Source organism: Mustela erminea, chromosome 5, assembly GCF_009829155.1.
Source record: "Mustela erminea isolate mMusErm1 chromosome 5, mMusErm1.Pri, whole genome shotgun sequence".
Classification (NCBI taxonomy): Eukaryota; Metazoa; Chordata; class Mammalia; order Carnivora; family Mustelidae; genus Mustela; species Mustela erminea.
In genome coordinates, this window is record NC_045618.1 from 51,250,113 (window position 1) to 51,277,767 (window position 27,655).

The 27,655-nt window shown below is 45.7% G+C and overlaps 2 protein-coding genes across 5 annotated transcripts; both read right to left on the minus strand.

Annotated features, from left to right (window-relative positions):
• Positions 1 to 16,535: 16,535 nt before the first annotated feature.
• LOC116590799 (zinc transporter ZIP2-like) lies at positions 16,536 to 19,645 on the minus strand. 2 transcript variants are annotated; one of them, XM_032343116.1, is made up of 4 exons: positions 18,583 to 19,645; positions 18,270 to 18,400; positions 18,002 to 18,052; positions 16,536 to 17,458 (listed from the first exon to the last, which is right to left on the minus strand). In XM_032343116.1, exons 1-4 carry the CDS (start codon positions 18,695 to 18,697, stop codon positions 16,829 to 16,831), a joined length of 927 nt encoding a protein of 308 aa, XP_032199007.1. In that variant the 5' UTR covers positions 18,698 to 19,645; the 3' UTR covers positions 16,536 to 16,828. The 2 variants fall into 2 exon arrangements, with proteins under 2 accessions (XP_032199007.1, XP_032199008.1); XM_032343117.1 differs by having other exon boundaries at positions 17,360 to 17,458; positions 18,002 to 18,047.
• A 754-nt stretch (positions 19,646 to 20,399) lies between these two features.
• Positions 20,400 to 26,959, minus strand: LOC116590798 (methyltransferase-like protein 17, mitochondrial). 3 transcript variants are annotated; one of them, XM_032343113.1, is made up of 14 exons: positions 26,844 to 26,959; positions 26,571 to 26,724; positions 26,354 to 26,488; positions 25,337 to 25,418; positions 24,794 to 24,875; positions 24,401 to 24,474; positions 23,859 to 23,953; positions 23,256 to 23,326; positions 22,953 to 23,060; positions 22,381 to 22,449; positions 21,461 to 21,511; positions 21,118 to 21,210; positions 20,696 to 20,883; positions 20,400 to 20,621 (listed from the first exon to the last, which is right to left on the minus strand). In XM_032343113.1, exons 1-14 carry the CDS (start codon positions 26,922 to 26,924, stop codon positions 20,507 to 20,509), a joined length of 1,398 nt encoding a protein of 465 aa, XP_032199004.1. In that variant the 5' UTR covers positions 26,925 to 26,959; the 3' UTR covers positions 20,400 to 20,506. The 3 variants fall into 3 exon arrangements, with proteins under 3 accessions (XP_032199004.1, XP_032199005.1, XP_032199006.1); XM_032343114.1 differs by lacking the exon at positions 26,844 to 26,959 and having other exon boundaries at positions 26,354 to 26,514; positions 26,571 to 26,734; XM_032343115.1 differs by lacking the exon at positions 20,400 to 20,621 and having other exon boundaries at positions 20,798 to 20,905; positions 26,844 to 26,957.
• Between the last annotated feature and the right edge of the window lie 696 nt (positions 26,960 to 27,655).

Sequence of the window (27,655 nt, forward strand, 5' to 3'; positions counted from 1 at the left end):
AGTTAGTGAATTTTAAGCAAAGAAGAGTTTTATTGTTGTTGTCATTTTAAGAAGAGTGTCTTTATAGTACAGATAAGAGGGAGAAAGCCTTCAGAGCAGAAGTTTAGAATTGTTGGCCCAAAAGAGATTAGTTTAGAAATGTTCTACGGGGACACCTGGGTGGCTCAGTCCATTAAGTGTCTGTGTTTGGCTTAGATCAGGATCCCAGGACTCTGGGATCAAGTCCCACATCAGACTCCGTGCTGAGCAGGGAGTTTGCTTCTCCCTCTCCCCCTACTTGTGCTCTCTTTCTCTGACAAATAAATACGATCTTTGAAAAAAAAAAAAGAAGAAGAAGAAGTGTTCTCCAAGCAGAGTACAAAACCAGACATACTCTTGAGTTGGCTTTGTATGGACATTAGGAGAGTTGTTTCTGTTTGAGCCACAAAGGCTGGGCCTGGAGTTCAGGCTGAAAGAATGCTACTGCTTCAGAGATGAAGGGACAAAATGGCTCTGGGCTAAAATGGGCCTGGCAGTATAGAACTTTTAAATAAACTGGAGTAGGCCTCCCTAGTGGGTGAGACTGTGCCAAGCCAAGTTGTGTGGCATGAGATAGTATCTATAAATCTTCACTAATGCTATCTAGGGAAGCACTGACTGTGAAAAGTCATTGTTACTGTGGAAAAATAATATCTGATCTTTATATAACTGTCAGTCAGAGGAAACAGGGAGTTCCCTACCAGGGAGGTGTAAGGCTAGGACAGAGCCTCAGACTACACTTTCTGCAGAAAAGGATTTTGTCGCTCAAATTTGTATCACAACAGTTAGTCAGGTGACCACAAAGCTGGCTAAGACATTCTTAGTGTGGACATGTCCTTGAGCTACACTCTATCCGTACCTCTTACCTCCTACTTCTGTTTTCCCTTTCCATCTAGAGGTTTAAAGGGAGATATTCTAGAGAACAGACATGGCAAGTTTTAAAGAATGAAAGGAAGGGCCATTTTTCACAGCTGTGCACTTTTCCAGAAAATTTAGGGACCTGCTGAAAACTATCAGACTATATTTCTTACCTATAGCTCCTCCTAAGAAAAGAATCTGTAATGCAAGTCCATAGATACCTTCATTCATTAGAGCTTCTGAAGGATAAGTGACATATTTAGTGCCATACCTAGAAGGTGACACAACGCTGCAATGGACAACCAACTGTTACCTCAGCTTCTGAAAACTCAAGATCACCAAGCGCGTGGTCTCCTAGGGATCCTGGTGCCCTGACCCTCCTTCCGGTTCTAAGATCTGAGCCCTGGTTGGTTTGCCTTCTGTGGTCCTTCCCCTCCTTCCTTCCCCAGAAGCTACACCCTTCACTGACCCCAGCCTGACAGCTATGCTCTCTCAGGCTCCTCATGTGCAGGAGGTGGGGTGAGGAAACATGGGTGGACAACGGGAGAAGGGCCACTCTGTCTCCTCTGTGGGTGATTGCCCTTCTGGCCAGACAGGACCTCCTAGGCTGACACTTGCTTTTCTTTCAAGTTTCCTTAGTCCCCCTGCCCCTGGGGGAATCTTCACTAGGTGCATAGTGTGAGGGTTGGGAGTGGGGGAAGCATCTGCTGCGGGAAGCCTTGATCCCACCCTAACATGATGTTCTCTGAGTCTCAAGTCTACTTTGTTCCCGAGCTGCTCTAATAAAATGCCCGCGGGCTAGGACTCTGATCCTGGCTGGGAGCTTCTCTCTTCCTTGGCCTCTGCACTCTCTCTCCCGCTCCTGTCCGGATTGGCCCGCCCCGGGGGGCTCTGTTGCCCACTTCCCGCGAGCCAAGAGGGCAACTTTTGGCCCTGCTTTGCTAAAACTGCGGCCAGCTTTATATCTTAAAAGACTTTTTGAAAAAATGATCATCATCATTAGCCCTCAGGGAGATTCAAATTAAAACCACATTGAGATATCACCTTACACCAGTTAGAATGGCCAAAATTAACATAACAGGAAACAACATGTGTTGGAGAAGATGTGGAGAAAGGAGAACCCTCTTACACTGTTGGTGGGAATGCAAGTTGGTGCAGCCTCTTTGGAGAACAGTGTGGAGATTCCTCAAGAAATTAAAAATAGAGCTTCCTTATGACCCTGCAATTGCACTCTTGGGTATTTACCCCAAGGATACAGATGTCGTGAAAAGAAGGGCCATCTGTACCCCAATGTTTATAGCAGCAAGGGCCACGGTCGCCAAAGAACCAAGATGGTTCTTGGTTCTTGGAAAGAACCAAGATGCCCTTCAATGGACGAATGGATAAGGAAGATGTGGTCCATATACACTATGGAGTATTATGCCTCCATCAGAAAGGATGAATACCCAACTTTTGTATCAATGTGGACGGGACTGGAAGAGATTATGCTGAGTGAAATAAGTCAAGCAGAGAGAGTCAATTATCATATGCTTTCACTTATTTGTGGAGCATAACAAATATCATGGAGGACAAGGGGTGTTAGAGAGGAGAAGGGAGTTGGGGTAAATTGGAAGGGGAGGTGAATCACGAGAGACTATGGACTCTGAAAAACAATCTGAGGGGTTTGAAGTGGCGGGGGGGTGGGAGGTTGGGGTACCAGGTGGTGGGTATTATAGAGGGCACGGATTGCATGAAGCACTGGGTGTGGTACAAAAATAATGAATACTGTTTTTCTGAAAATAAATAAATTGGAAAAAAAAAAAAGACTTTTTGAGCCCTGCAGAGAATCAGGGAGAAATAGACACATAGGATTTAAATATCTCAAAGCAAATTGGCTTCCAAAGCACAGGTTTTAACCCTTCTGCTGTGCACCGGCCCCAAGCTCTGTCTCAGTCACACTTTTCCAAAGAGAGAAGGGCAGCAACAGACACATCCAATGAGCATCCATTGTGTGCCATGAGCCTGTAACAGTAGAGTGATGATGGAGGAGGACCAGGGTTGGGGAGAGAGTATCAGCAGAGTTCCTGTCTGTTTCAGGCCCAAGTTTCTTCTTCCGAAAGCAGCAAGCACTCAGTTTCCTTGTATCTTTTCACAGTCTACATAATATACAAGCCTGTACATATATATAAACTTACCGGTATGTTTTCAAGTTTGTGTGTGTTTGTATGTGTCTCCTCCATTCTGCTCCAGGGATAGTAGCACCCTATACACAGTGTTCTGCACCTTATCTTTGGGTCACAAACATATTTAGGAAGGGATGTACCTTACTCTTGTTGGTGACTGCATGATAGTCTATTCTGTCCTATAGTGTTCTATAGCTACGTAATCATTTCCTTAATCAATCTTTTATTCACGGTGTACACTTTGTTCTAATCTTTTGCAACTGTAAACAAGCTGGAACATATGTCCTGGAACAAAATAACAACAAGCCCTGTGTATTCAGCTATTGACAGGCTCACTCTTATGCCCTGTCAGTGTTCCTAGGGTCTGGCCAAGTTTCTGCACATTGTGAGGCAGAGGGAGCTGTGGGTTGACCACACCAAATCTTCCAGAAGCTTGTGGGTGTCACTGGCCCCAAAGAATCCTAGGAAAGTATTAGTTTTTGGAATATAACAACATGACCAGAGAAATGTTTTCCTTGAAATTGAGAGCCCAGTAACATCTCTGTACATAGAAGTCAACATTATTGTTTTAACATTTTGGTCTTTTAATACTGGAGAGAGTGAAAGCAATACCTGTTTATATGTGTTAGATAAATTTAGACACGAGTAAAGTCGACTAATTTAGTTTCTGATCACCTATAGAAAATTTTACGCCAAACTACAAGCACTCATTTTTAAACAATTTCTATGTGGTAAGCACTTTACTTAAATTGACTCATTTCACCCTCAAAACATCCCACAAGATAGATACTACTATCCTCATTTTAAGATTTCTTCATTTAGTCGAGAGAGAGAGAGAGAGAGAGTGCGAGTAGCCCAACAGCGGGGGGAGGGGCAGAGAATCTGAAGGAGATTCCCAGCTGAGTTTGGAGCCCCAGGCAGGGCTTGATTTCAGGACCCTGAGATCATGACCTGAGCTGAAACCAAGACTCGGTCGCCTAACTGCACCATCCAGGTGCCCCTATTATCCTCATTTTAAGGATGAGCAAGCAGAGACCCATATAGTTAATAGATAGTAGTGACAGAACTAAGAGTGTCTCACCAAATGACAGTGTTCCCATTTATTCTGGGCTGCTTCTTAAAGGGATCTGGGGTGCAGTGTATCTTTAGGGTAAATGCTTTCTTTCTTCTTGTCTCTGTTTCTTCATCTCTAAAATAGGGACAATCATCCGGGATCACTTATCTGTATTATCAGGTTTATTTTCTAGGTAATAATGTTGTTTCCATAATAAAATATGCGAGAGATGGAGAGAATCTTCATTCTGGTGGTTCTCACCCTTTACAACCCCAAGGATCCCTATCATTTATCCTGCCTGTGAAACACATGTTTTTTAAAATTTTTATTTTTTAAAGATTTTATTTATTTATTTAGAAAAAGAGAGTGAGCGAACGACAGAGAGAGAAAGAGAGAGAGACAGCGAGAGAGAGCACAAGCTGGGGGAGGGGGAGAGGGAGAAGCAAACTCCCTGCTGAGCATGGAGCCCAGTATAGGACTTGACCCCAGGACCTGGGATCATGATCTGAGTCTAAAGCAGACACTTAACTGACTGAGCTATCCAACACCCAAAACACATGTTTTTAGAACATACTAAGTAAACTGGTATTTTTATTTTGGGCCATTAATGTTGATCACATGCATATATAGTTGTCAAGTGGTACTTCTCATTACCTGATATAAATGGTACCATCTCTACAAAAATGCTTTACATTCAAAGACTTTGTTAGCACATCCTATTCATCTGTAATGTGAGTAAATGTGTTTTCGTTAGGGTTTTGGGTATATTAGGTAATATACTGGTTTTATCAGGTGTAGCATACATAGGCAAAAAGGAAGGAGTAGTTTTACACTGGCTCCTGAATTCATACCTTCCCTACTGCTCCTTCTCTGCCCCACCACTCTCTGAGGCTAAAGATACAAACATGGTTTTCCAGTATTGGGCTATTGTCCAAGGCAATGGGAGGAGGATGTTAATTGGAGCTGAGCTTTCAACCCAAACATAAAGGTTTGGTCACTCAATCAATGACTTTTCCTAGAGATGCAGAAGGGCAGCTATTGCATTAAGGAGTGAAATAAGGTAGGATTCCAGGAGAAATTTTTTTGAGTGTGTACTAAGATGCCTAAGAAGACTTTATTTTATTTTTTTAAAGATTTCTTTATTTTAGAGAGAGAGCGTGTGCATGCATATGCACATGTCAGCGAGTGGGAGCAGGAAGCAGGGAGAGAATCTTCCAGTAGACTCCCCAATGAGCAGGGAGACTGTTATGGGGCTTGTTCCCACAAACCATGAGATCATGATCTGAGCTGAAACCAAGAGTCTCACACTTAACTGGCTGAGTTACCCAAGCACCCCATGAAGACTTTAAACCTATGTGGTTATCACTAGTATATAATCCTTGTGTTCCTCTGATTCATAAAGGATCCCATATTAAGTGATTCTTTCCTTTTCTTTTGCATTTGGGAAATTGAAGAATTTGAAGGCATTGGAAGTATTTTTGTTGCCCTGCCCTCAACAAAGAAGAAAAACAACTGTCTTTATAGAACCCTTCATTACTGGAGACCCCATAGGGGGAGAGAGGCTCTGGAGGTTGAGAGATCCTGAGGAGAAGACCTCTGTTGTCCAGCCACTCCAGTGAGGGGACTAGTCTAGCCTTCAGCATTTCTTCTGCTTGGTGCAAAAGCCCTGTTTTGACTGGAATATCAGATAGTCCAGAATGGCTGCCAAAAAGAGCTAGCAAACTGCTTCATTTGGAGATGGAGACCGCAGTGATAATAGAACCCCTGATACCACCTGAATTGGTAGGTCTTGGAGAGCTCTGAATGGTTGGGGTTGTGGTAGGATATGCTTTCCCTGTGTTGGAGATTATTACAGGATAGCCTCCCCAGTCTATCTCATTACATATATGACCTTGTATAATCCTCTCCCACACTGACCCTGGGCTGCTTTGACTAATGGAAGGTGACCACATACAGCTTCTGTGTTCACTCTTTTGGAGCTCTGATCATAATATAAAGAAATTCAGCTGTCCTTATCTAGAGATTCATGTGGGGAGATGGGTCCTGGAGGGTCAGTGAACACCAAGAGAGAAAGACCCGATGTACAGTCATCTCATCTAGGGAACTCAATATGTGAGTGAAATAATCTTTTTTTAAAAATTTTATTTATTTGACAGAGATCATGAGTAGGCAGAGAGGCAGGAAGAGAGAGGGGGAAGCAGGCTCCCTGCTGAGCAAAGAGCCCAATGTGGGACTCGATCCCAGGACTCTGAGATCATGATCTGAGCCAAAGGCAGAGGCTTAACCCACTGAGCCACCCAGGCACCCCTTGAGTGAAATAATCTTAAATGATAACCATAAGAGCCAGCCCAGCCGACACCAAGTTGTCCAGAGTTGAGCTAACCTAGCTGGGTTCAGCCAATTTACCTAATAATGAAAATAAACAAGTAATTGCTGTTTTAAGTCATAGTAAATCTTTGTCTATATGTATATAGGACATTTGTGTGTTTGTGTATGTGTGTGTGTGTGTAAGCCTGACACAGCGTAAGTATTTAGAAGTGCTAGTGGTTTCTTTCTTTGTTTCTTTGCCTTCTTAGATAGCCATAGGGTAGGTAACTGGAGAAGGACGTTGAAGGGGTCCAAGCTACATATCACACCACTCACCATCTGGGACATCCTCCTACAGTTAAAGATATTTTTCCCTCTTGCTTTCTATTGGGCTAGCGGTAGTTGAGAGCAAGAAGAGAAACTCTTCCTCCTTTAGAGATATCTGAGGTTGTCCTGGGAAATCTCAAAAAGAATGATCGTTATGTAAAGGACTCTAAGTTTCTAGAATCTTGCATTTGTTCATATGTGTGCTGTTTTCTACACACCTTTCATTTATATTCCCAGTATTGTATTTCATTATGTAGAATGGGAATTTTAATCTTTATTTATAAACCAGCTATAAACCACAGAGTGGACTGTGCACTCTATTTCTGAAACTGTTAATCACAGGGTATATTGGGATACATAATCCCCAAGTAGCTTATGGGAAATTAGAGAAACCGAATATGTGATAGAAGTAATAACACTTGTATGAACGTGGTATGGGAGCTTAGGAGAAGGAGGAAGTTATTTTTTCCCTGTTGGATTCAGGAAGGCTTGCAAGAGGGAGCTCCATCTGAGCAGAGCCATGAGGATGAGCAAGGGGTTTGCTGGGTAATAGGGAAAAGATGGGCATTCTTGACCATTCTGATGGGATTGGTGTGGGACAAGGCACAAAGGTGGGGAAGGTCTAACTGCTAAGAGATAGATGATAAATTTCTTCTAGGTGAGAAAAATTGGAATTAAAGTCTTAAACTGGTGTAATATCATCTTCCAACAAAATTAACCCATATAGTGTTTTACTATCTTTCTCTATTCTTATCTGAAAATGCAATCATGTTACTGTTGATGTTCTTCTATAAATATGAACACAACTGAATGCAGGACTGAATGCAGAGCTAGGAGCACTCTGCTTTGTCCTCTTGCTTTGTCAAATTCCTTGATTCCTCTGATTGTTAAGCAAGTTTATTCATATACATGGTATGTGAAGCATTTCTATAGGTGATGAGGATGTAAAAATGAATTAGGTAAAGAACAATGCTGTCATGCGTATAATCTCCTTAATGCTTATAGTCATGATTCTATACTCCACAACACCTGAGTGCTTGTGAGGCAGAACTCACACACTGCAGAAACAGTGGGTATAGCTGGCTCAAGAGCCACTCTGATTGGCTTATCCAGTGGGTTTTTTGTTTTTGCTTGTTATTTTTAAAATAGGGGTTTTGAAGTTAGTCGTAGCTTATCCAGATGGTAATTTTCACATAGAAAATTTAGATTTTGGCTTGCCTTAAAGCAGGCAAATGTAGGGCCACCATCACCTCAATGTAACTATCAGCTAGAGACTCTTTCTAAAACTGAGACAGATTCAGCTTTTAAAGTGTTACTTTACTCTTGAAATCAGAGCAAACAGAAATAAATGGTCACAAAACTTAGTTCTTTTATTGACTCCATGAAAAATATGAAGAACAGCTCTACTGAGGCAACTAGAAACAATTCCACAATCATGAGATTATAAAGCCTGCTTGGTTTTGAACAAAACTGGGTAAACATGACCAACTCTTTGACCTTGGGCTTCTTTTTTCTTTTTTTTTTTTTTTAAAGATTTTATTTATGTATTTGTCAGAGAGAGAGAGTGAGCGAGCAAGCGCACAAGCAGGGGGAGTGGTAGGCAGAGGGAGAAGCAGGCTCCCCACCAATCAAGGAACCCAATGTAGGGCTCCATCCCAGAACCCTGAGGTCATGACCTGAGCAGAAAGCAGATGCTTAACTGACTGAGCCATCCAGGCTTCCCCGGGTTCTATGTCTTTCCATATTGTCCTTGGGTCTTTCATTCTTTGTGAAAATGTTTTCCAGGTAAAGTTTATTGAGTTGAAACTTGAGATAAAACTGTTTGTAGAAGGATGAAATGGTTTGAATGACTGGTAGGAAGTGAGATGACTGATGTAAGGCAGGACACAAACATTTAAAGCATGAATTGTCATGTGTTTTTTTCAGTGTGAATGAATAATCAATATGGTAAATCACTGGCTTCATATGTATTATTGTTTAGAATCAAGCTGTGTGAAAACATGAGTTGATGAGAAAGGAAATGTTAATGAACAATACAGAAGGAATGGAGTCATGGTGTAGGTTGCCTGACGTCTGGGAAATTCTGAGATGAACAGGCTTACCTGGGTGGACGCCCTAATTGTCTGGCTTCTCAGTTTGAACTTGTTTCCCAACAATGTTTTCCAAGAATAGTCATTACTGCTGATATATTTAGCAGTTGGGTCTTTCCCTTTGATGGCTTTTCCGGGGAATTGTAGGCCCCTTAACTGTTAAGATATGTTCTTCATTCAAAGCCAGGGTTTTCCTTCATGGAGCATCATGCCCTACTCTCTCCTACTTGCCTCATATCCTTCCCTTAAGAGGGACTAGCTTGGTTGTCTGAAAAAGTGTGCAGGCTTTTTAAAAAGACAGCTTGGAGTTTGATTCACAGCCTTGCTATTCACCTACCGCACTGCAACCTCAGACAAGGTGATTGTCTTCCCTTTTCTGCCAGGGAAACCGTAAAATTCTTTCCAGATACACAGAAATACTAAGTCTGATGGTGGGTTACTCTAGATCCTGAGCACAGGTAAAAACACTAGGAAGTGTAGAGAGTGCTACCTACCAGACCGTATTGTGAGGCTTAATCCCAATTGCCCAGTCTGAAACAGATGCACCAAAGATGTGGTGGTTTCCTGGTTTATTTTCAACATTCCCACAAGCCATTCAAATCACGAGTGATACTGAGATATTTTAGGCTGTATAGCACCCATCCATCAAAGCTTCCTCTTAGTTTTAATGAATTAAACTCTTGCTTTCCTATTAGACCCGAGGTTGAACTACTGGAGTTAGCCAAGGATGGGGGCTACTCCACTGATGTTTGTGGACTGACTGAGCGGTATCCTCCAGGACATTAGCCAATGACCATCAGTCTCAGTGGTGTAAGATCACCCTGTAGTTCTGTGTTGAACTTTTCCCTTGCTCAACTGAAAAACGGCTCCAAGGGAGAGGGATTTGGATGTTACTTTCCATGTAATACTTAATGTTTTTCTTGATAATATTAAAGCAACGAATCACAACAATAATAAATATACATGTTGCATTAGTGAGGTTTCTCCAGGGAAGCAGAGCCGAGAGGTTATACATAAGGATTTATTATAAGGAATTGGCTCATGCAGTTATGAAGGCTGGCAAGTTCCAGGATTTCTAAGGTGAGGCAGCAAGCTGGGGATGCAGGAGAGCTGATGGTGTGGTTCCAGTCTGAAGGAAGGCAGGCTTGAGACCCAGGAAAAGCTGATGTTCAGTGCAGGTCAGAAGGCAGAAAAGAGCCGTTGTCCCAGTTGAAGGCCATCAAGCAAGAGAATTCTCTTTCATTTGGGGAAAGGGTTACCATTTTGTTCTATTCAGACCTTCAAGTGATTGGATGAGGTCCACCCACATTAGGAAGAGCACTCTGCTTCACTCAGTTTAACAACTTAAATGTTAATCTCACTGAAACTTTAAAAAAAAAAAAAAAGGAGGGTGTCTGGCTGACTCGGTCAGGGGAGCATATGGCTCTTGATCTCGAGGTTGTGAATCTGAGCCCCACACTGGGTGTAGAGATTGCATAAATAAATAAACTTAAACAATATATTAATCTCACTCCAAACCACCCTCACAGAAATATCCAGAGTAGTGTTTGATTGAACATCCAGGTACACAATGGCCCAGTCAAGGTGACACATAAGGGGTGCCCGCATGGCTCAGTGGTTGGTCATCTGCTTTTGGCTCAGGTCATAATCCTGTTGTCCTGAGATTGAGTCCTGCAGGTCCTGGGATTAAGCCCTGCATCGGGTTGCCTACTCAGTGGGGAGTCTGCATCTCCCTCTGCCTGCCGCTCCCCCCGCTTGTGCTCTCTTTCTGTCAGAAAAATAAATAAAATCTTTTTTAAAGAAGACATATAATTGGGGTCCCTGGGTGGCTCAGTGGGTTAAGCCTCTGCCTTCGGCTCAGGTCATGATCTCAGGGTCCTGAGTTCGAGTCCCTCATTGGACTCTCTCCTTGGCAGAGAGCCTGCTTCCTCCTCTTTCTCTGCCTGCTGCTCTGCCTACTTGTGATCTCTCTCTGTCAAATAAATAAATAAAAAATCTTAAAAAAAGGACATATAATTAACCATCACATATGTATAATACAATAAGTTTTATTTCAGGTAGTCAGGCTATTTTTTCTGGATTTAGGTATAATCTTTTAGGAAAAACAGATTTACATTAGTAGAAAAATTCAGAAATGTGAATTGCATTTTCTGTTGAAATTCTTTACACACATGTTCCTACACCTCCATTTTCTCAAGGATTCAGAGAACTATGGAGAGTCTGAGTTGGGAGGAATTTGTTGGGTCTTTCATTCCAAGTCTTTCATTTAGCAGCTGAGGACCAGAATGGTGGGATGATTTGTCTAGCTGACAGAACTGGGAATTAAATACATGGCTCCTTGATATGAGGACTCCGTTAGGACTATGTGGCAATTTAACCAAATGAGGAGGGTCTACGTGCAATCTGTAGAGGTCTGCAGGTAGTGGGGTGGAGGGAAGGAAGGAGGCAGGAGCTGGGACTGGGTGTGCAAGAGGAGGAGGATATAACGAAGTGAGCTCATCAGTGGAGAACGTAGAATGAGGAGAAAGGAGAAAGGGGGAGAGTGTGAAATGCTGAGGGTCTGGGGTCTAGGGAAGGTGGGACTGGGGACCTAAATCAGGGGAAGTGAGACACAGGTGCCCTACTCTGCCTCTTCGTTCCCTCTTCTGGGAGAGAAAGCGTGACTAAGATGTGGATCCTCTTCCTACTCACTCCTGGACAAGACTGTCTTCTTTTGGGCCAAGAGCTTGGTATAAATATATTTTTAAAAAGCACTTATTTATTTATTTATGTGTATATCAGATAGAGAGCACAAGTAGGGTAAGTGGCAGGCAGAGGGAGAAGCAGGATCCCTGCTGAGCAGGGAGCCCGATGTGGGACTCAATCTCAGGACCTGGGATCATGACCTGAGCTGAAGGCAGGTGCTTAACTGCTTGAGCCACCCTGGCGTCCCAAGGCCAAGAACTTGGTAACCAACTCCTCAGACTTCTCGGCTCTACCGCTCGAGGTGAGTGTGAAGCGAGAGCTTTCCTTCTCTCACAGGGCTGCTGCTCCATGCTCAGCAGCATTTGGCATAGTTGACCACTCCTCCTCCTTGGTAAGGCTGACGAAAGAATGCAGCTTTTTATGACAGAAGCAAGGATGAAAAGCATCGTGCTCTCAGTCCTGCCTCAAGGCAGACAGTCAAGCTCCAGACTGGTCTCTAGGACGCCACCATCTCCTGGCTCTTCAGCGACCTCACAGAGCATTTTTCTTAGGCCCCTCTGCAAGTTCCTCTTCTTCTCCCTGGTACTCGTATGGGGAGAGCCCCAGGGTCAGGGTGTCCATTTCTCTATCCACATATTCTCTCTGTGATCTTATCCAGTCTCAAGGCTTTAAATGCCATTGATAGTCCCCAAATTCCCAAATTTATACCTTTAGTCCAGCTCTCCCTCCTGAACTTCAGACTCATATATCCAAGTGTCCACTTGACATCTTCAGTGTTTGTTTAATAGACACGTCAAACTTACCACTTCCCAAGTGGAAAGACTGATCCTCTCTTCTCCTCCCCTAAAGCTGCTCTTTCATTAATATTCCCTCCTTAGTCGAAGGTAATAGCATCCTTTTAATCTTGAGGCCAACGACTTTGGTGGTGTTCTTGATTCCTTTTTTTTGGTCCCTCTTCCATCCTGTCAGTAAAGTCTGCTGTTTTCACCTTCAAACCTAATCCAGCATCTAACATCCAGCCATCTCTCACTACCTCCACTGCTACCACCTAGTCTGAGAGACCATTTCTTCCCACCAGGATCCTTATAAACATCTGGGACTTGCACTCTCTGCTTCAACCCTTAACTTCACACAGCAGCCCAAGTAATCCTTTCAAAATATAACTCAGATCATGCAACTCTGCTCAGAATCTTCTAATGCCTCATTTCACTCCGAATAAAACCTAAAATCCTTACAAAAGTCCTTATGCTTGGAAGTAATCTGTCCTCCCACACCTTCCCGTTTCAGAACAAATCCCCTACTCTTTATCTTCCCTCTCACTCACTCTTCCTTATGCCTGGTGCCTTTGCTGTTCCGAAAAGACAGGCAGGCTCTCTTTAAGAAATCACCTCCCTTTCCCTAGATATTCTGCAAGGCTAAGGATACTGCAAGGCTAAGCCTCACCTTATCAAGGATGCTTAACTACCCTACTTAAAAATGTTATTCATAGCTTCCCCCATTCGCCTTCCTGTTACATTTTCCCATAGACCTTATGACCTTACCGGTCTATATAATTTACATACTTATATTTTTTGTCTCTCTTTTTCTTTCTTTCTTTTCTCTCCTCCTGCCCTCCCCTCTCCCCTCCCCTTCCTCCTTCCCCTCCTCCTCCTCTTCCTCCTTTTGGTTTGGTCTGCTGTGTTCTCTGATGAGTCCCACATTCCTCTAGTGTGTAGGTACTCAAGAAATGATTACTGAATAAGGCTCTACCAACGAAAGGCCCAACTGCCACTACACAATATTCCTGAGATGTCAAGGTCACGGACTGATGTGGGCTCCCGGCCAGCCCTGACCACCTCCTCACTCAACTGAATGTCCACTCTGGCCATCCATGAGGCCTAATGGAGGGCCTGGAGGAGACACCCCCTTTCCCCTAAGTGGCAAGTGCAGGTGATCCAACCGCTCTTTATCTGTGGGAACCTCAGTTCTTCTTTTTAATGCCTTCTCTCGGAAATCCGCAGCCGTCATCGACCCCCGGCCCACCGCCTCTCTCCTAGCCTTTCCAGAGGCTGAGGCCTTGACCATGAAGAGGAGCTGATGCTGGCCGCCCTCGTCAACCCTCAATAACCGCGCGTGTAACGGCGCCTTGCCGCCAGCAGGGGGCAGGAACTCCGGCTGAGTTTCCCCGCCCAGCCCCCGCTCCTCCCCAGCTCCCCTCCTTCTTGGGCACAGTGAGGAAGGACGCCAGGGCCGCCCGGGGAATCTGTGCGCACGGGGCCGTGGGTGGTGACGCGGTGCTGGGCTTTGATTCGGGAGAGCCAGGCTCCCGCCCGGGATGATGCTCTTCGAGCTCCCGGGCTCCTCGAGTAACACTCGGGCGGCGCGGCCCCTGTGCCCCGAGACACCGGGCCCGCCCCGTTATTCCCAGGTCCCTTCACCCCCAGGGACTCCGCCACCGCGGGGTCGGGTCACGGCTCGCGGAGGGAGGTCTGGAGGTTTTACAGGGAGGACCTCCCGCCTCCTCCAGAGGCGCAAACCCCGGACCCGGGGGGCACAGCCCGGGAACCAGGCGCTGCCGGGAGAGGGGGTTGCGGAGGAGGGGAAACCCCAGCTCTCGCCCGGCACCTTCGCCCTCTCGGGCGGGTCCCGCTGTCGGCGCCGTCAGGGCTGGCAGGGGGCGCTGCGCCTCCCTTGCCGCGCGCCGGGGCACCAGAACGTGACCTCCTGGTTCTTCCGTAGAGGTGGCTTGCCAAAGGCTCTTTGAAATTCTGAGGAACACTGCGCGAAAGTAAGCCAATAGGCTTCGGATAAAGAGCGCCTACTGTGTACCACGAGCTCTCCATCCTGTCGGTGGTTAGATGTGCGGAAGTCGAGGGTGTGTGCTTCCGTCTGCGGGGCTGCTGCGGGGTGACAGGTTGGGGGTGTCTGGGTCAACTCAAGGTTTCATCGCAGTGGTCCTTTTAAGTTTTCTTCCTAACGTCATTGTCTGGACTTTCTATTTACCAGGATCTTCCTTACCGACCGAGAAGGGGCTGCAATGAGGTAGTTTTTTTTGACTTTTTCCTTTATAGCCATGTATGCATCGCACATGCAAATGGTAAGCGTAAATGCAATACAGAGAAACAAATCTGGTAAAAAGGATGTTTTCCTTTGGTCGTTGTTTGTTACGCCCCAGTTTCTTTTCCAGACGCAGTTCAGTTTTTTATGTCCCTTCACCGTATTTATCTATTACATAGATTTAAGTATTAAATGTTATTAATATATTTGATGGAATATGATTCAACCGTCAGAAACATGAAATCTTGGCATTTGCAACAACTGGGTGGAACTGGAGGACGTTATGCTAAGTGACAGAAGTCATTCAGAGAAAGACAGTTATCGTGTGATCTCACTGATCTGTGGAATTTAAGACACAAAGCAGAGGATCATAGAGGAAGAGGGAAAAAAACTAGAGGAAACCAGAGAGGGAGACAAACCATACAGACTCTTAATGATAGGAAACAAACTGAGGGTTTCTGGAGGGGAGAGGGGTAGAGGGATGGGGTAGCTGGGTGATGGACGTTAAGGAGGGCACATGATGTAATGAGCACTGGGGATTATATGAGACTGATGAGTCACTGACCTGTACCTCTGAAACCAACAATAATATGTTAACTGTTGAATTTAAATAAAAAATCTCACAATAATAATGAACAAATATATTATTACAAAAAAATAGAAATAAAAGTTTATTGACAGGGCAAATGGGTGGCTCAGTGGGTTAAGCGTGTGCCTTCAGCTCAGGTCATGATTCTTGCACCCTTGGATTGGAGCCCCTGGTCTTAAGTGGTCAGGCTCCCTGCTCAGTGGGGATGTCTGCTTCTTTCTTGACCTCGGCCCCTCTCCCTTGCTCACATGCTCTCTCTCTTTCTTTCAAATAAATAAAGAAAACATTCAAAAAAGTTAATTAACATGTATACATGTGCATGTGTTCCCTCATTTTCCTTCACAGATAATAACAATTATACGCAATGTAGTACACTGTTTCCTCTTTCCCACTAAGAATATATTTTGGACTTATTTCATGTCAGTAGCAAAGGTGTACTTGCATAGTATTCTGTTGGTGTACTTTGCATAGTATTCTGTTGTAAGGATATGCATCATATTTTAACCAGTTCCATGTTCAGAACATTATGTTTGTTTCCCAACTTTTACTAGTATAAACCACTTAAGAGGAATATACTGGAGTACCAGAAGGGGCAAAGTGGGGAGAGTGACTGAGCTCATGGGGTGCACCTTCTCTCCCCTCCTTCTCCACGAAGTCTGAGATACTCCTCCATTTCATGGGTCAGGGCACTGGGCAACAGCAGATAATCAGCTTTGTGTTTGTCCTTCATAGTTTTTAAGAGAAGCAGCACATTGTAGGGGTTCCTCACACTGAAAGATGGCCTAGTGGGGAGGGGCTGGAGGCAGAGCAGCAGGTAGAGCAGGCAGCAGGAAAGCCAGTAAGTTGTGGCAAAGCCCGGTAATCACCCTAGGCATTTATCTGGCGCCTTTCTCCCTCTCCAAACACACTGCTTCTTAATCCCTCAGCACAAGGCAGCTGGATGGAGACAGAGGCTTAAGGAAGAGCCACAGCATCCTTGAGGCTACGCAGGGCTCAGTGTGAAAAATAGGAACCAGAGGGAAGGAGGCTCTATTTAGCCTGATCTCAAGAGTCTGCTGGACACACTGTAGTTGGCCAATAATAGGTATTGGGAGTGGAGTGGGTGTGGTTAGCATAGGAAAAAATCTAGATCCCGTGGTTTCTGTTTTTACACCTCTTCTCTCTAAATGTTGGGAACTCTAGCTCAGTTTCTCAACACCTGTGGGCAAGGCAGGAGTAGGTTGCTGGAATTTCAGCAATGCTCCCATGTATGGAGGCATGGCCTGCAACTGGCAGAATGGCTAGGGGCCTGGATTCCAGAAGAAAATACAATATCCAACAGTCAGCCTTTCCATTCCCCACTCCATCACTTCCTGTACCAGGCAGCTCCTAGGCTACCTGGAGAAATGAAGTATAGCATGACTGAAGGGGAAGGGTAAAATGGACATTTTATTATACACAGTAGCAAAAATGGTACAAGAGTTAAATCTAGAGTGATGGTCTTCATATCAATTCTCCAATTTAGAGGCACTCAACCTAAACGTCCTCTTCTCAGTCCTGGAGAAATGGATTCTCATGTAGGAGAAAGCTGTGGTCCAGTTCATGAGGGTGATGCCTAATGAATGCCACTTAGTCTCAGTGGAGGGCCAAACCCACTGGGGAAGTATCTCCCAAGGGTAGGAAGGCCATCCTAGATAGGCCCATCAGAAAAATCTGGAATCTCTCAGGCCCACAAGGCAATAAAGGCCATGAAGGCAAAACCAGCGGCTACGCAGCCCCATTTGGCCAGAGGGGCCTCAGGGCCAGCTAGCTCCCGGGGCAGAATTTCCAGGAAGGTGACATACAGAAAGGTGCCGGCTGCCACACCTTGTAACACAGCCTGGGCTAAGCCCTGCCCTGCTTTAGAGTCCCCTTGGGTCACAGCCAGCCCCAGGACTAGGCCCATGGGGGACATGAGAGCTAATGACAGTATGGACAACATGGCCCATCGTGACCTAGTACCTATCTGCACCAGCCGCAGTCCAACCCCAAACACTACGAGCACTTTGTGAGCCAGGACAGCAAGACAGAGCTGAATGGTGGTTGCTACTGTTGGCTGCAGCCCCACGGCTAGCCCTTCAAACACTGAGTGAAAGGAGAGCGAGAGCAAGAGGACGAGGGCCCGAAGGGGGCCCTTTGAGGGTGAGGGTGGGGGTCCATGGCTGTGGAGTTCAAGGACATGAGTCCCACCCCACTCCTCCTGCACTGTCGTTCCTCCAGCAGCCCCAGGACAGCATTGCAGTGCCAGCGACTCCAGAAAGAAGACAAAGAAGAAGCCCAGGGAGATGATGAGCTCTCCGTAGGGATACTCCATCTAGGAACAGAAAGAGGGTCTGTGAGGTAGGAAGGGAAGAGAAGCAAGGACACTGGGTGGCCATGGGAGTGGGAGACTAAAGAGAATGGGAAGTGTGGGACTATGCCTAGTTAGTAAGAATTGGCCAACTCTTTGCCCTGCTGGCTCTCCCTCTGGTCTGTGGCCTTATTCCCATCTGCTTCAGATGCTTCCAGATTGATGCAGCATATTGGGCATAAAGAAGGGCAGGGGAATGAAGCCAAGAGCAGGTATGGACAGCAACGAGAAGAATCCCTGAGGGACTAAGGGACACCAGCGTAATAGGGTTAGTAATATGGGAAAAGAATGTGAGGCATGTCAAAGGGATGGAGAAAGAATGAAATAGTAAAGCAGAGCTTTTTCTGGGGTTCCACAAACCCAAATGGATTGAGTGGGCTCCTCCTTTCCTCTGTGCTGTCTGAGCTGAGGAGCAGAGGGGATCCCTGGTTTCCTCACATACTCCCCTCAAAAGGGTCCGGGAGGTTCTCCTCCCCCACTAGCGAGGGACTGGTGGGAGATACTTACCTGAGCTGAATCAGCATCATCAGAAGCATTTCCCTCCCTTTCTGTCCTGTTCTAGGGAGAGAAAAGCAGAAATCAGGTGGGGAGCAGCTCAGCTTCCTGTCCTGTCCCTTCAGCTCCGTCACTTTCCCTAACGTCCAATGTGACTGGTGTTCACCATGCCAGAAAGAGTCCTCTTGCTTTTCCTTCCACCCTTGTCCTCAGCTCTGTCATCTTCCCCCCTCATCATTCTGGCCTCACAGCCCTGCTGCTTACCATTTCTGCTGCTCACCTGCATCTTAAACTTCTGGATCTCTGAGTCAATTCCCTCCAGGGCTTCAGCAGTCATGTGCATGAGCCCTGCTCCCAGGAAAACACCAGCAGAGGTGCAGCCCAGGAGGCTGAGGACCCGGCGGTGACGACCTAAGAAAATGAGGAGTTACAATCCAGTTGGCAATGAGATAGAAAAGGTGACAAAAGAGCAAGCATGTGGCACCCAATCTCCCCAGCTTGGGGTTGGTGAGAGCCTCGGAGCAAGGCATCAGGATAGGTGAAAGGGCCATAGTCAGGCTGAGGTTATGGGGCCGGCAGCGGCAGGGCTGTACCTGTGGCGGCATCAATCTGGAACCACTTGAAGCAGATGGGAATAAGGCCACAGACCAGGGTGAGAATCAGCAGGGCAAAGAAGCAGCCAATTTTCACTCCTAGTTGTGGTTCCATCCGTGGGGTACAGGATAAGCAGATGCTTCAGAATAGCAAATGGGAGTTATGATCTCTGAGCAGGAGTGTGGAAGTAGGCGATCAAAGCTGGAGTATCTCCTCTCCCGAGCTCCAGGAGGGCGATGGGATCCTCCTGTTCTGTGTTGCCTCTGCTTGCGCAGCCTTGCATAGCTGACTGGGGCCCTGCCCCAGATTCCCGCCCTCCCCTTACCAGGAGGCCCCTCCCCTGGCTCACGCCTTCCAGAACTGGGAAACCAGAAACTCCAGACTCCCTGCCAGGCACAGCCTGTGCTGTGTGTCTTCTCCTCTTCACTGCCGTGACTAATCCAAATGCTATGGACAGTCTTCTTTCATGCTGGTCTAATCCACAATGGGAGTCTATGGTAGGTCCTTCCTAGCTGTTTTGTACTGGGGACACCTGGTCCTGCCTTATTTAAGACATTTGATCTAAGACTCCCAAACCTTCTCCACCCCACCCTATGTCTCATAGGTTGTTATGCTGATATCTGAACCCTACCTTTTCAGAGGGGATTTGGGTAGGAGGTGGGGTTGAGAGGTGGTGCCGCCACCCGCCACTCTGTGAAAACTAGTAGATGAGGGGCTTCCCCTCTCCTGTAACCCCAGAGAAATAGCTCCAGGCATGGCAATTTCTAGTGGGGAGTTGAGATTTCTAGTATTACAATATTGATTTTGTTCCAACTTTTGACTGTGCCCATTTCTGGATACATACATATCTTCCACAACTTATGATGGGATGATGTTCCAATGAGCCCAGCCTAAATCGGGAACCTCCTAGGTTGAAATGCATTTAATATACATAAGCTACCAATCCTAGCTTCAACTAGCTTTAAATGTGCTCAGAACACTTACATTAGCCCACAGTTGGGCAAAATAATTTAATCAAAGTCTTATTTTGTAATAAAGTGTTGATATCTCATGTAATTTACCACATACCGTCCTGGAAGTGAAAACCAGAATGGTTAGAAGTGTGCCAGCCGTTTACCATCGTGATGGAGCGGTTGCCTGGGAGTTGCGGCTGCCCAGCATCACAAGGGACTATCATACCACATACTGCTGACCTGAGAGAAGAGCCGAACTCAAAATTCAGTCTGGCTTCTACTGAATGTGCCTCACTTTCACATCATCTTGAAGTTGAAAATTTGAAAATCAAGCCACTTTAAGTCAGAATCATGTGTACTGAGGGAGAGGGCCTGAGAATTTTAAGACAAAGAAAGGTTCTCTAGCTCTGAAATAGCAAGGCCTAGCGAAAATCCGAGAAATGAACCAAGCAAATGGAAGGATCCTGCCTAGAGCTACAGGGCCACGTGGAGATGGAAAATTCAGTCTTGATGGGATCGGCTCTTGAGGAAAATATATCAGGCAAACTCTGGGGGAGTTGATGAACTCTGAGAAAGACAGAAGTAAGGGACGGAGGAAAACACAGAGGCTAGGCAGCCCAGCTTCCCTATTTAGGTAGCCCACCAAACAACTGTGACACGTGCTGAGCCCCAGTCCCTTGTGACTGGGGGCGGCTTTCCCTACTGCCTCGGATTACTTCCTTGGGAAGACCTGGTAGAAGCAGTATCTCAAAAGCTTGCAACCTGTGTGAGAAGATAAGGCACTGAATATCTTGAGAATTCTCTCTGTTACAGGACTGAACATGACAACCGACCTCTGTATCTTTTAGGAATCACAAGATCCATTTCTACTCTTTGAAAACTTTTTATTATTATTAAAGCCTCAAGCAAACATACATAGGGCTGCCAGCACTCCCACCCTGGATACCAGGGAGCTTCAGCCTTGGCAGGCCTAAGTAAGAAAATCCTTGTCGTCAGCAGGGGACAGAAGAAGCTCCGACTCTGAAGGTGTGATCACAGGTAAAAGATCTCCCCAGGAGCTGACTCGAGCACAACGATACAAATCCCTACGGAAAAAAGAGGTCAATGTGGGCTCTAGCTTCTTGCCACCTCCCCCTAATTTTGGTCACACTCTTTATACCTGCCATGCTGGTGGGCTATGATCACAGCATGCTGCATATGTCCATCTGGACAGCACAGGTGACAATGCACATGGCGTGGCCGTTTAAGGACAGGCTGAGTGGTACGGGGCCAGCGATTAGCCTCCTCTGGAGACCCCCAGGCAAGAATTACCATTGAGAACTTTTCCTCTTTTTGTTTCTTCTTGTTCTAAGATAAGGATACAGAGAGACTATTTGGAGAAAAAACAGATGGGAAAAATAATTGTGATCCCCCCTCCCCCCATCCCTGCAGCCATTTTCAGATTCTATAAGCCATGTACACCCAGGCCTGCAAACCTCCAGGCTCTTCTCTGACTTCTCCAACTCCTCCCACCTCTGACTCCTTATCATCCTGTTCCCCAAGGCTACTTTCTCCCTGCCCTAACATTCCCAGGAAACATACCCAGCTGAAGGGGATGCAGTGGTAAGCTTGAGAAAAGCTACAGGCCAGGGGCTTAGAGGCTGTCAACTGGGGACAGGGAAGTTCATGTGGACACTGGGAACACACAAGACAAAAAAACCCCAGAGAATCATACAACTGAAAAACAAAGAGTGACAGAGTTAAGAAGGGCTAGGGCAATGGGAACATAGGAGCTGGAAGCAGGGAGAGCCAAGGCAACAACTAAGAAAGATACTGAATAGGGACACAAAATAGTAGACGGTGGCTTAGCTTTACCCTCTCACTTTTTCTGGCCACAGCTGAGTTTACATCTTTGCAGGCTGGGAAAGGCAGAAGTAATACTCACTGGGGCAAAGACAAAGCCAGGTCGAGGGTCCAAAGGTGACTTCTCTTTTCCCTAAAATAAAAAAAAAATTAAGCTGGGTCTGAGGGGTCTAGTCTCATAACTCAATCTCTCTACTCAGTAAACTGAGGACTCCTTTAACATTCAATTCTGATAATTATTAACTAGGCTCCTTGAGTTAAGCTGGCTGGTTCTCTAATACTCCAAACAAAGAACCTTCTCTTTGTAGTAGGAGAAAAGCAGGAACTTGGCACATAGTATGGTGCTTTCCCTTGTCAGCAACCTCTACTCTCAAAAAAATCCCACTCCAGGACAATTAAATTTATGATTATACACTGGCTCATACTGTCCCCAAAAGATAAGGTTCTTGGCTTAGCAATGCCCTGGATCAGGGGTTGGAGCACTTACTCTTTTTTAAAGGCCTAGAGAGTAGGCAAAATCTGTTTCTGTCCCAACTATTCAACTCTGCTGTTTATAGTATGAAAGCAGCCTTAGACAGGACACCTGAGTGGCTCAGTTGATTGAGCATCTGCTTTCATCTCAGGTCATGATCCCAGGGTTCTGGAATCGAGTTCCCCACCATGCTCCTTGCTCAGCAGGGAGCTTGCTTCTCCCTCTGCCTGCAGCTCCCCCTGCTTGTGTTCTCTGACAAACAACAATCTTAAAAAAAAAAAAAAAAAAAGGCAGCCATAGACAAGAGACACACCAATAAGCATGGCATATATGAAAATAGGTGGCAGGCCAGATTTGATCCACAGGTCCTGGTTTGCTAATCACTATCCAATCTTATAACAACTTTATATGCCTAATACCCTGAGAGTCACCCTTACCATTGTATGACAGAGTCTCTTCAGTCTTAAGGGAGCAGCAGTGACCACTGACAGATGGTGGGACAGGAGTGAAAGAAGGAGAAAGACTCTTACCTTAAGGACAAGGTCCCTGGCATCCGTAAGAAGGCAGTGCCCAGCTTTTTTTCCATTCTCTACCAATACCTGTTCACAAAAAAGGAAAATAAGCATAAGCTTTGAATTACATGAAATCATAAATGCTAGCAGCTCTGTAAGACATTAACAGATACAGCAAAGGGCCCTAAAGGAAAGGGCCATCCCTACATCAGATGGGAATGGAGAGCCTAAAAGAGGGACAAAGGGATCTATGCATGATAAAAATGGTCACGAATAAACACAAGTTTTGGAACGCCTAGATGGCTCAGTCGGTGGTTAAGTGTCTGCCTTCAGCTCAGGTCATGATCCCAGGGTCCTGGGATGGAGCCCCACCTCTGGCTCTCTGCTCAGTGGGAAGCCTGCTTCTCCCTCTGCCTGCCTATCACCCTGCTTGTGTTCTCTCTGACAAATAAACATATAAAATATTTAAAAACAAGACAAAAAAACACACTTAAAAAAAAGAATGGTGCAAGTTTCGATGGAGAGAAGGAAATGCATGAAACCCATGACACTGCCTTAAAACTTGAAGGGAAAAAGGAATTTCAGCTCACCAGAAAATGACTTGTCTTGCGCCATAGGGTTTGGACTAGTTCAGTGCTGTCAGCCTTGCTGGGAAGCTCACTTAAGGAGAAGGCTGATACCACCACATCGAATTGTACCTGAGAATCAAGAAAAAAAACGTGAGAGATGTGACATCCCCACTCCTGACCCTCCTTCCAAGAACCTAACAAAGTTCTATCCCCTTATATTTCTTCTGTTTTATCTTCTAACACTCAAGGCTGGGTTGCAAAGCTGAAGCCACAGTTTTCCATCTGCCAAATTCCACATTTAACACTCTAAACATTGGCACTTGCCTTGGGTGATACAGGTAGAAACTGTCTGAAGAAGACACCTGGAACATAAGGCTCCCCAGATTCTGAACCACCTGTGGAGTAAAGCAGAGGCACAGCAACTTTGAGTGTACAGGTATAAACTGAAGTGATCTCTCGATAAGAAATAGGGTCCCAAGGCTGAAGAAAACCACAAGGCACCCGGGTGGCTCAGGTGCTTAAGCGCCCATCTTTGACTCAGGTCATGATCCCAGGGTCCTGGGATTGAGCTCTGTGCCCTGCAACAGGCTCCGTGGTAGGGCTCCCTGCTTGGTGGGGAGTCAGTTTCTCCCTCTGCCCCTACCCTGGCTCATATTCTCTCTCTCTCTCTCAAATAAATAAAATCTTAAAAACAAAAACAAAAACAAAGGGCAGGGAAACACTGGGTTGCCTGTCCTGTTTATCTTACCCAACCCCCCGCCAGTCCAGCAAAGGCCTCTACAACCCTCTGCTTGACCACAACACTGGAAAGAAATCAGACTCCTCTTTAACTTTCAGCCATCCTCTACTCCCCAATAAAACAACTTTTTCATTCTCTGCTTAACTCCTTCAACTTTGAAGAAATGCTTCCTTATCTTCCGTCCTCACCTTTCAGTAACTTTTCTGCCAAAACCAACATAGCAGCTGAGCTGTCCACACACAAATATTCACGTAGGCTCTGGCCCCAGGCACTATGAGCAGCCCTAAGATGGCAAAATATAAATCACCATTTCCAACGACAAAGAGTCATCCCTACAAGAGATCCCTCTGTCCCCAACCCCAACCCTCGGAAACAGAATATGATCTTAAAATGGTTGGAAAAACTAACAGTGCCATTTTCTTACTTCATTTACTACTCCTTAAAAAAGGTCAGGCTCAAAAAAACTACTTATAGGTAAAAAAAAATCTTGGTGCTATGCCCTAAACTAAATTCCTTTCCTTTTTTATCTTTCTAAACATGGGTCTTTTTTCACTTGAAGTTTCTTTAAGTTCTGGCCCTAATCCATATACTTTCTTATGCCTCACCAATCTGAGCGAAGAAACATTCTAGTTCCCAAATTTCCTATTCTCCCTCTGGTTCCCTAGTCTCTTGGAGTGTTATACACATGGTTCTATAGAGCTAGAATTGACAGAGACAGTAAGATACTTACCAAGTGACAGAACCAGTACCCGAGCCAAAATCCATTAAGGTTTGAGGCTGGAACTCTGGAACTCGAGCCTGGATCTGAAGAAATATGTAACACTCCACAGTAGGGGAAGCAGACTCTTATTTAGGGCCACTATGAATTAGGGGACCATGACAGAGCAGATGAGATGTGAATGTTTTTTGAGATATAATGTAAATACTTTATAGACTGGGAACTTCCTAAAACAATGATTTTAAACATTCCTTGGGTCATGAAACCCTTTCAGAGGATAAAGAGAGTCTCTCAAAAAAAAAAAAAAAAACAAAGACATGCAATTTCCCAAGAACCATACCCCAGGAGACTACTTTATGGATAAGGGAACTGACGGTAACGGGTTGGAAGCTGAGGGGCTTTCACCTCATGGAATGCCCTGGAGACTGCTGCAAAGCCACCATCCAGTCTTGCGGCCATATATACCAGGCTCAGGCTCTCATTGTAGCTGCCAGAAAAACCAAAGAGTCACACCTACCAGGAAATAACTTCCATCCCATAGTTAACCTTCTATATTTTTAGGAATGAAATCTTTGGAAAGGGCTCCTCCAGCTCAGTACTTTCACTCCTTAAAAGAGAGAAGTCCTGGGGCGCCTGGGTGGCTCAGTGGGTTAAAGCCTCTGCCCTTGGCTCAGGTCATGATCCCAGGGTCCCTAGAACCCCACATCGGGTTCTAGGCTCAGTGGGGAGCCTGCTCCCCACCCCCACCCCGCCTGCCTCTCTGCCTACTTGGAATCTCTGTCAGATAAATAAATACAATCTTAAAAAAAAAAAAAAAATAGAGAAGTCCTGAGTTTCAAACCAGGTAGGCTTTTCAAACAGGAATTGTGTAATAGCACTTCCCCAGTCTCCTCCTAAAGACAAGATTTTTTTTTTTTTTTTTTTTGCAGCCCTTCTAGCCCCCCTTACCTCAGTTCTTGCCAATGGTATGTAGTTTTGCGCAGGGCTCGCAGCACAGCTTCACGAAGTTTCTCCTCCACTTGACCTAAGTCTGTGGTGAGAACAAGAACTGAGTGAGGACCTAGGAAGACCAGGGCTCAGATCCAATATCTGAATATGCTGCTTGTCCATTCCTCTGCAATTTCCATCCTTCCCCTTAAGCAAAATCTCAAAGCTTAAGAAAATGCCAAATCTAGAGAAAAATTTTGGGTAAGAATAACAGCAACCACCACCATTACCACCAGAATGCATGAGACAGTATTTTGTCTCTACCAGCAGTTTAGTCAACAAGATCAAAACCATCCCACAGGCTTTGCTCTTTTTTAAAGGGAAGTGTCTCAAAGATTTAAAAGGATAGGATAAGGACAATATTTTGTGGATTTCCTCAGGTCCCCCTAAACTTTAGTACGTGACATCTCCAATGTTCCTAGAGGGAAGAAAGGGGTTTGAAAAATCTCAGCTCAGTACTGTTTTAGGATTGTGTTCAGCTCAGTACTATTTTATCTACTGAGCACCTATGAACCAGGTACTGTGGGAAGCGCAGGGAACACAAGATGAATAAAAGGCAGGTCTGTAGTATTAAGGAGCTCACACTCATGAAAGTAACTTGATGAGTTATACTCATTCTCCTATCCCTGAAGAGCGTTTCAGTACTGGACAGGGAGCCATACGGGGATTTTATTTCACTTTAATAAAAACTTAAACCGTCCTAATCCAATGGATTTGCAGGATAAAACCCCGAAGACCTAGACTTTGACAGGATACTGAAGTACCTTGTTGACCTTTACAAAAATCCCAAGAGCAACCTCGGAAACTATTCTGTTTTAGCAAGGCATCACTGTAACAAGCAGCCGCAGCCAGAAAATCAAACAGGAAACCGCAGTATCTGTTTGTCACAGATACTCAAACAGATCTGTAAAATTATTCCTTGCTCTTAATTTCCCACCGGTATTTCAGTTGGGCCTACTCTTTATTCTTAGGCCCCACCTGGGTTTTCCAGGAATTTCTTCTCAAGATGGACAGCCCGTCTTTGCAACTCCTGGGGCTCTACAGGTAAACGCCGGCTCCACAGATAATTGGTCAGTGCTTGCACCTGCTTCTCCACATTGGGCATCGAGCTCTCTATGGGCCAAAGATGAAACGCATCACTTAATGCGGACACAGTGTTTTGCTTCTCGGGTTTCCGCTTCCCACCGGTACTCACCGAGCAGCAGGAACTGCGCAGCGGCAGCCAGTGCTGGCGGCACCTTTATGCATGGCAGCTGCAAGATGCCGGGGTGCCGGCGATGGGGCGTCTTTCCCAGAAAATCGGAATTGTTATCGACCTGGGATATGCCCGGAACGACGGCAGCGAGCGTCTGCAGGCCGGGAAAGAAAAGCTGATTGCAGGGAAGAGGGAAGGCTCTGGCCTTCGCTAAGGAAGAGGCTATTCCTGAGATCCAGAGTTTCTCCGAGAGCAGGGAAAGCAGACACTCACGCGAGACTGAGGAGCTTCTCCACTGCCGCGGCGCCACCTGCTACATGACAGCAGATGCCTCAGTCCCCTCACAGTCGCCATGGCACCGGAGGCGAGCAGGAAACGGAAATGATGAGACCCATGACGCGCACGGAGCAGTGTCAGCCAATGAGAAGAGCGAGTGCTTATAGTAGCCAATAAACAACCGATATGTAAATCACCTCGGAGGGTCACGGTACGTGGGTGGGGTCAGGCTTTGGGTTCCTCTGTAAACAGTCCTCGGCGAAGTGGCGTCAGGTTTGTGTGGGGTTTGGTCTAGATGTTCCGAGGTCGAGGGGCGGGGTGGGGACGGGCCCTTTTCTGGCTCTCTAGAGAAGCGCCATAGACAGGAAAAGACTATTTGCGGATGTATTACCTACCTGTGTTCCTTGCTTCGTCTTGGGATTTTTTGTCCCCGTGTGTGAGAACGGGAGAATTCAGTAATGGAAAGATAAGAAAAACCCGAATTTAGGCAACTCAAGATAACAGAAATTAATAGTTAATAGATACAATTTTTTTTGTTTGTTTGTTTTGACATGTTATTCTCCATATTAAACTGTCCTCTTGGGGGTGCGTGGGTGGCTCAGAGTGTTAAGCCTCTGACCAGCTCAGGTCATGATCTCAGGGTGCTGACATCGAGCCCCAGGTCAGACTCTCTGCTCAGCAGGGAGCCTGCTTCCTCCTCTCTTTCTCTCCGCTTGTCTCTCTGCCTACTTGTGATCTCTGTCTCTGTCAAATAAATAAATAAAAATCTTAAAAAAAAATAAACTGCTACATGTCAGCAGATGCCTGAC

What these genes read in the sequence shown, in the direction of transcription:
- LOC116590799 (XM_032343116.1), bottom strand. Translation starts at nt 18,697, where the DNA reads ATGGAACCACAACTAGGAGTGAAAATTGGCTGCTTCTTTGCCCTGCTG. An exon ending in CCAGATTGATGCCGCCACAG is followed by an intron (nt 18,401 to 18,582) that starts GTACAGCCCTGC and finishes TCATTTTCTTAG; the next exon opens with GTCGTCACCGCCGGGTCCTC. An exon ending in ATGATGCTGATTCAGCTCAG is followed by an intron (nt 17,459 to 18,001) that starts GTAAGTATCTCC and finishes TTCTGTTCCTAG; the next exon opens with ATGGAGTATCCCTACGGAGA.
- LOC116590798 (XM_032343113.1), bottom strand. Translation starts at nt 26,924, where the DNA reads ATGGCGACTGTGAGGGGACTGAGGCATCTGCTGTCATGTAGCAGGTGG. An exon ending in GAGAAGCTCCTCAGTCTCGC is followed by an intron (nt 26,725 to 26,843) that starts GTGAGTGTCTGC and finishes CCCGGCCTGCAG; the next exon opens with ACGCTCGCTGCCGTCGTTCC. An exon ending in CTGGCTTTGTCTTTGCCCCA is followed by an intron (nt 21,211 to 21,460) that starts GTGAGTATTACT and finishes GTGTGTTCCCAG; the next exon opens with TGTCCACATGAACTTCCCTG.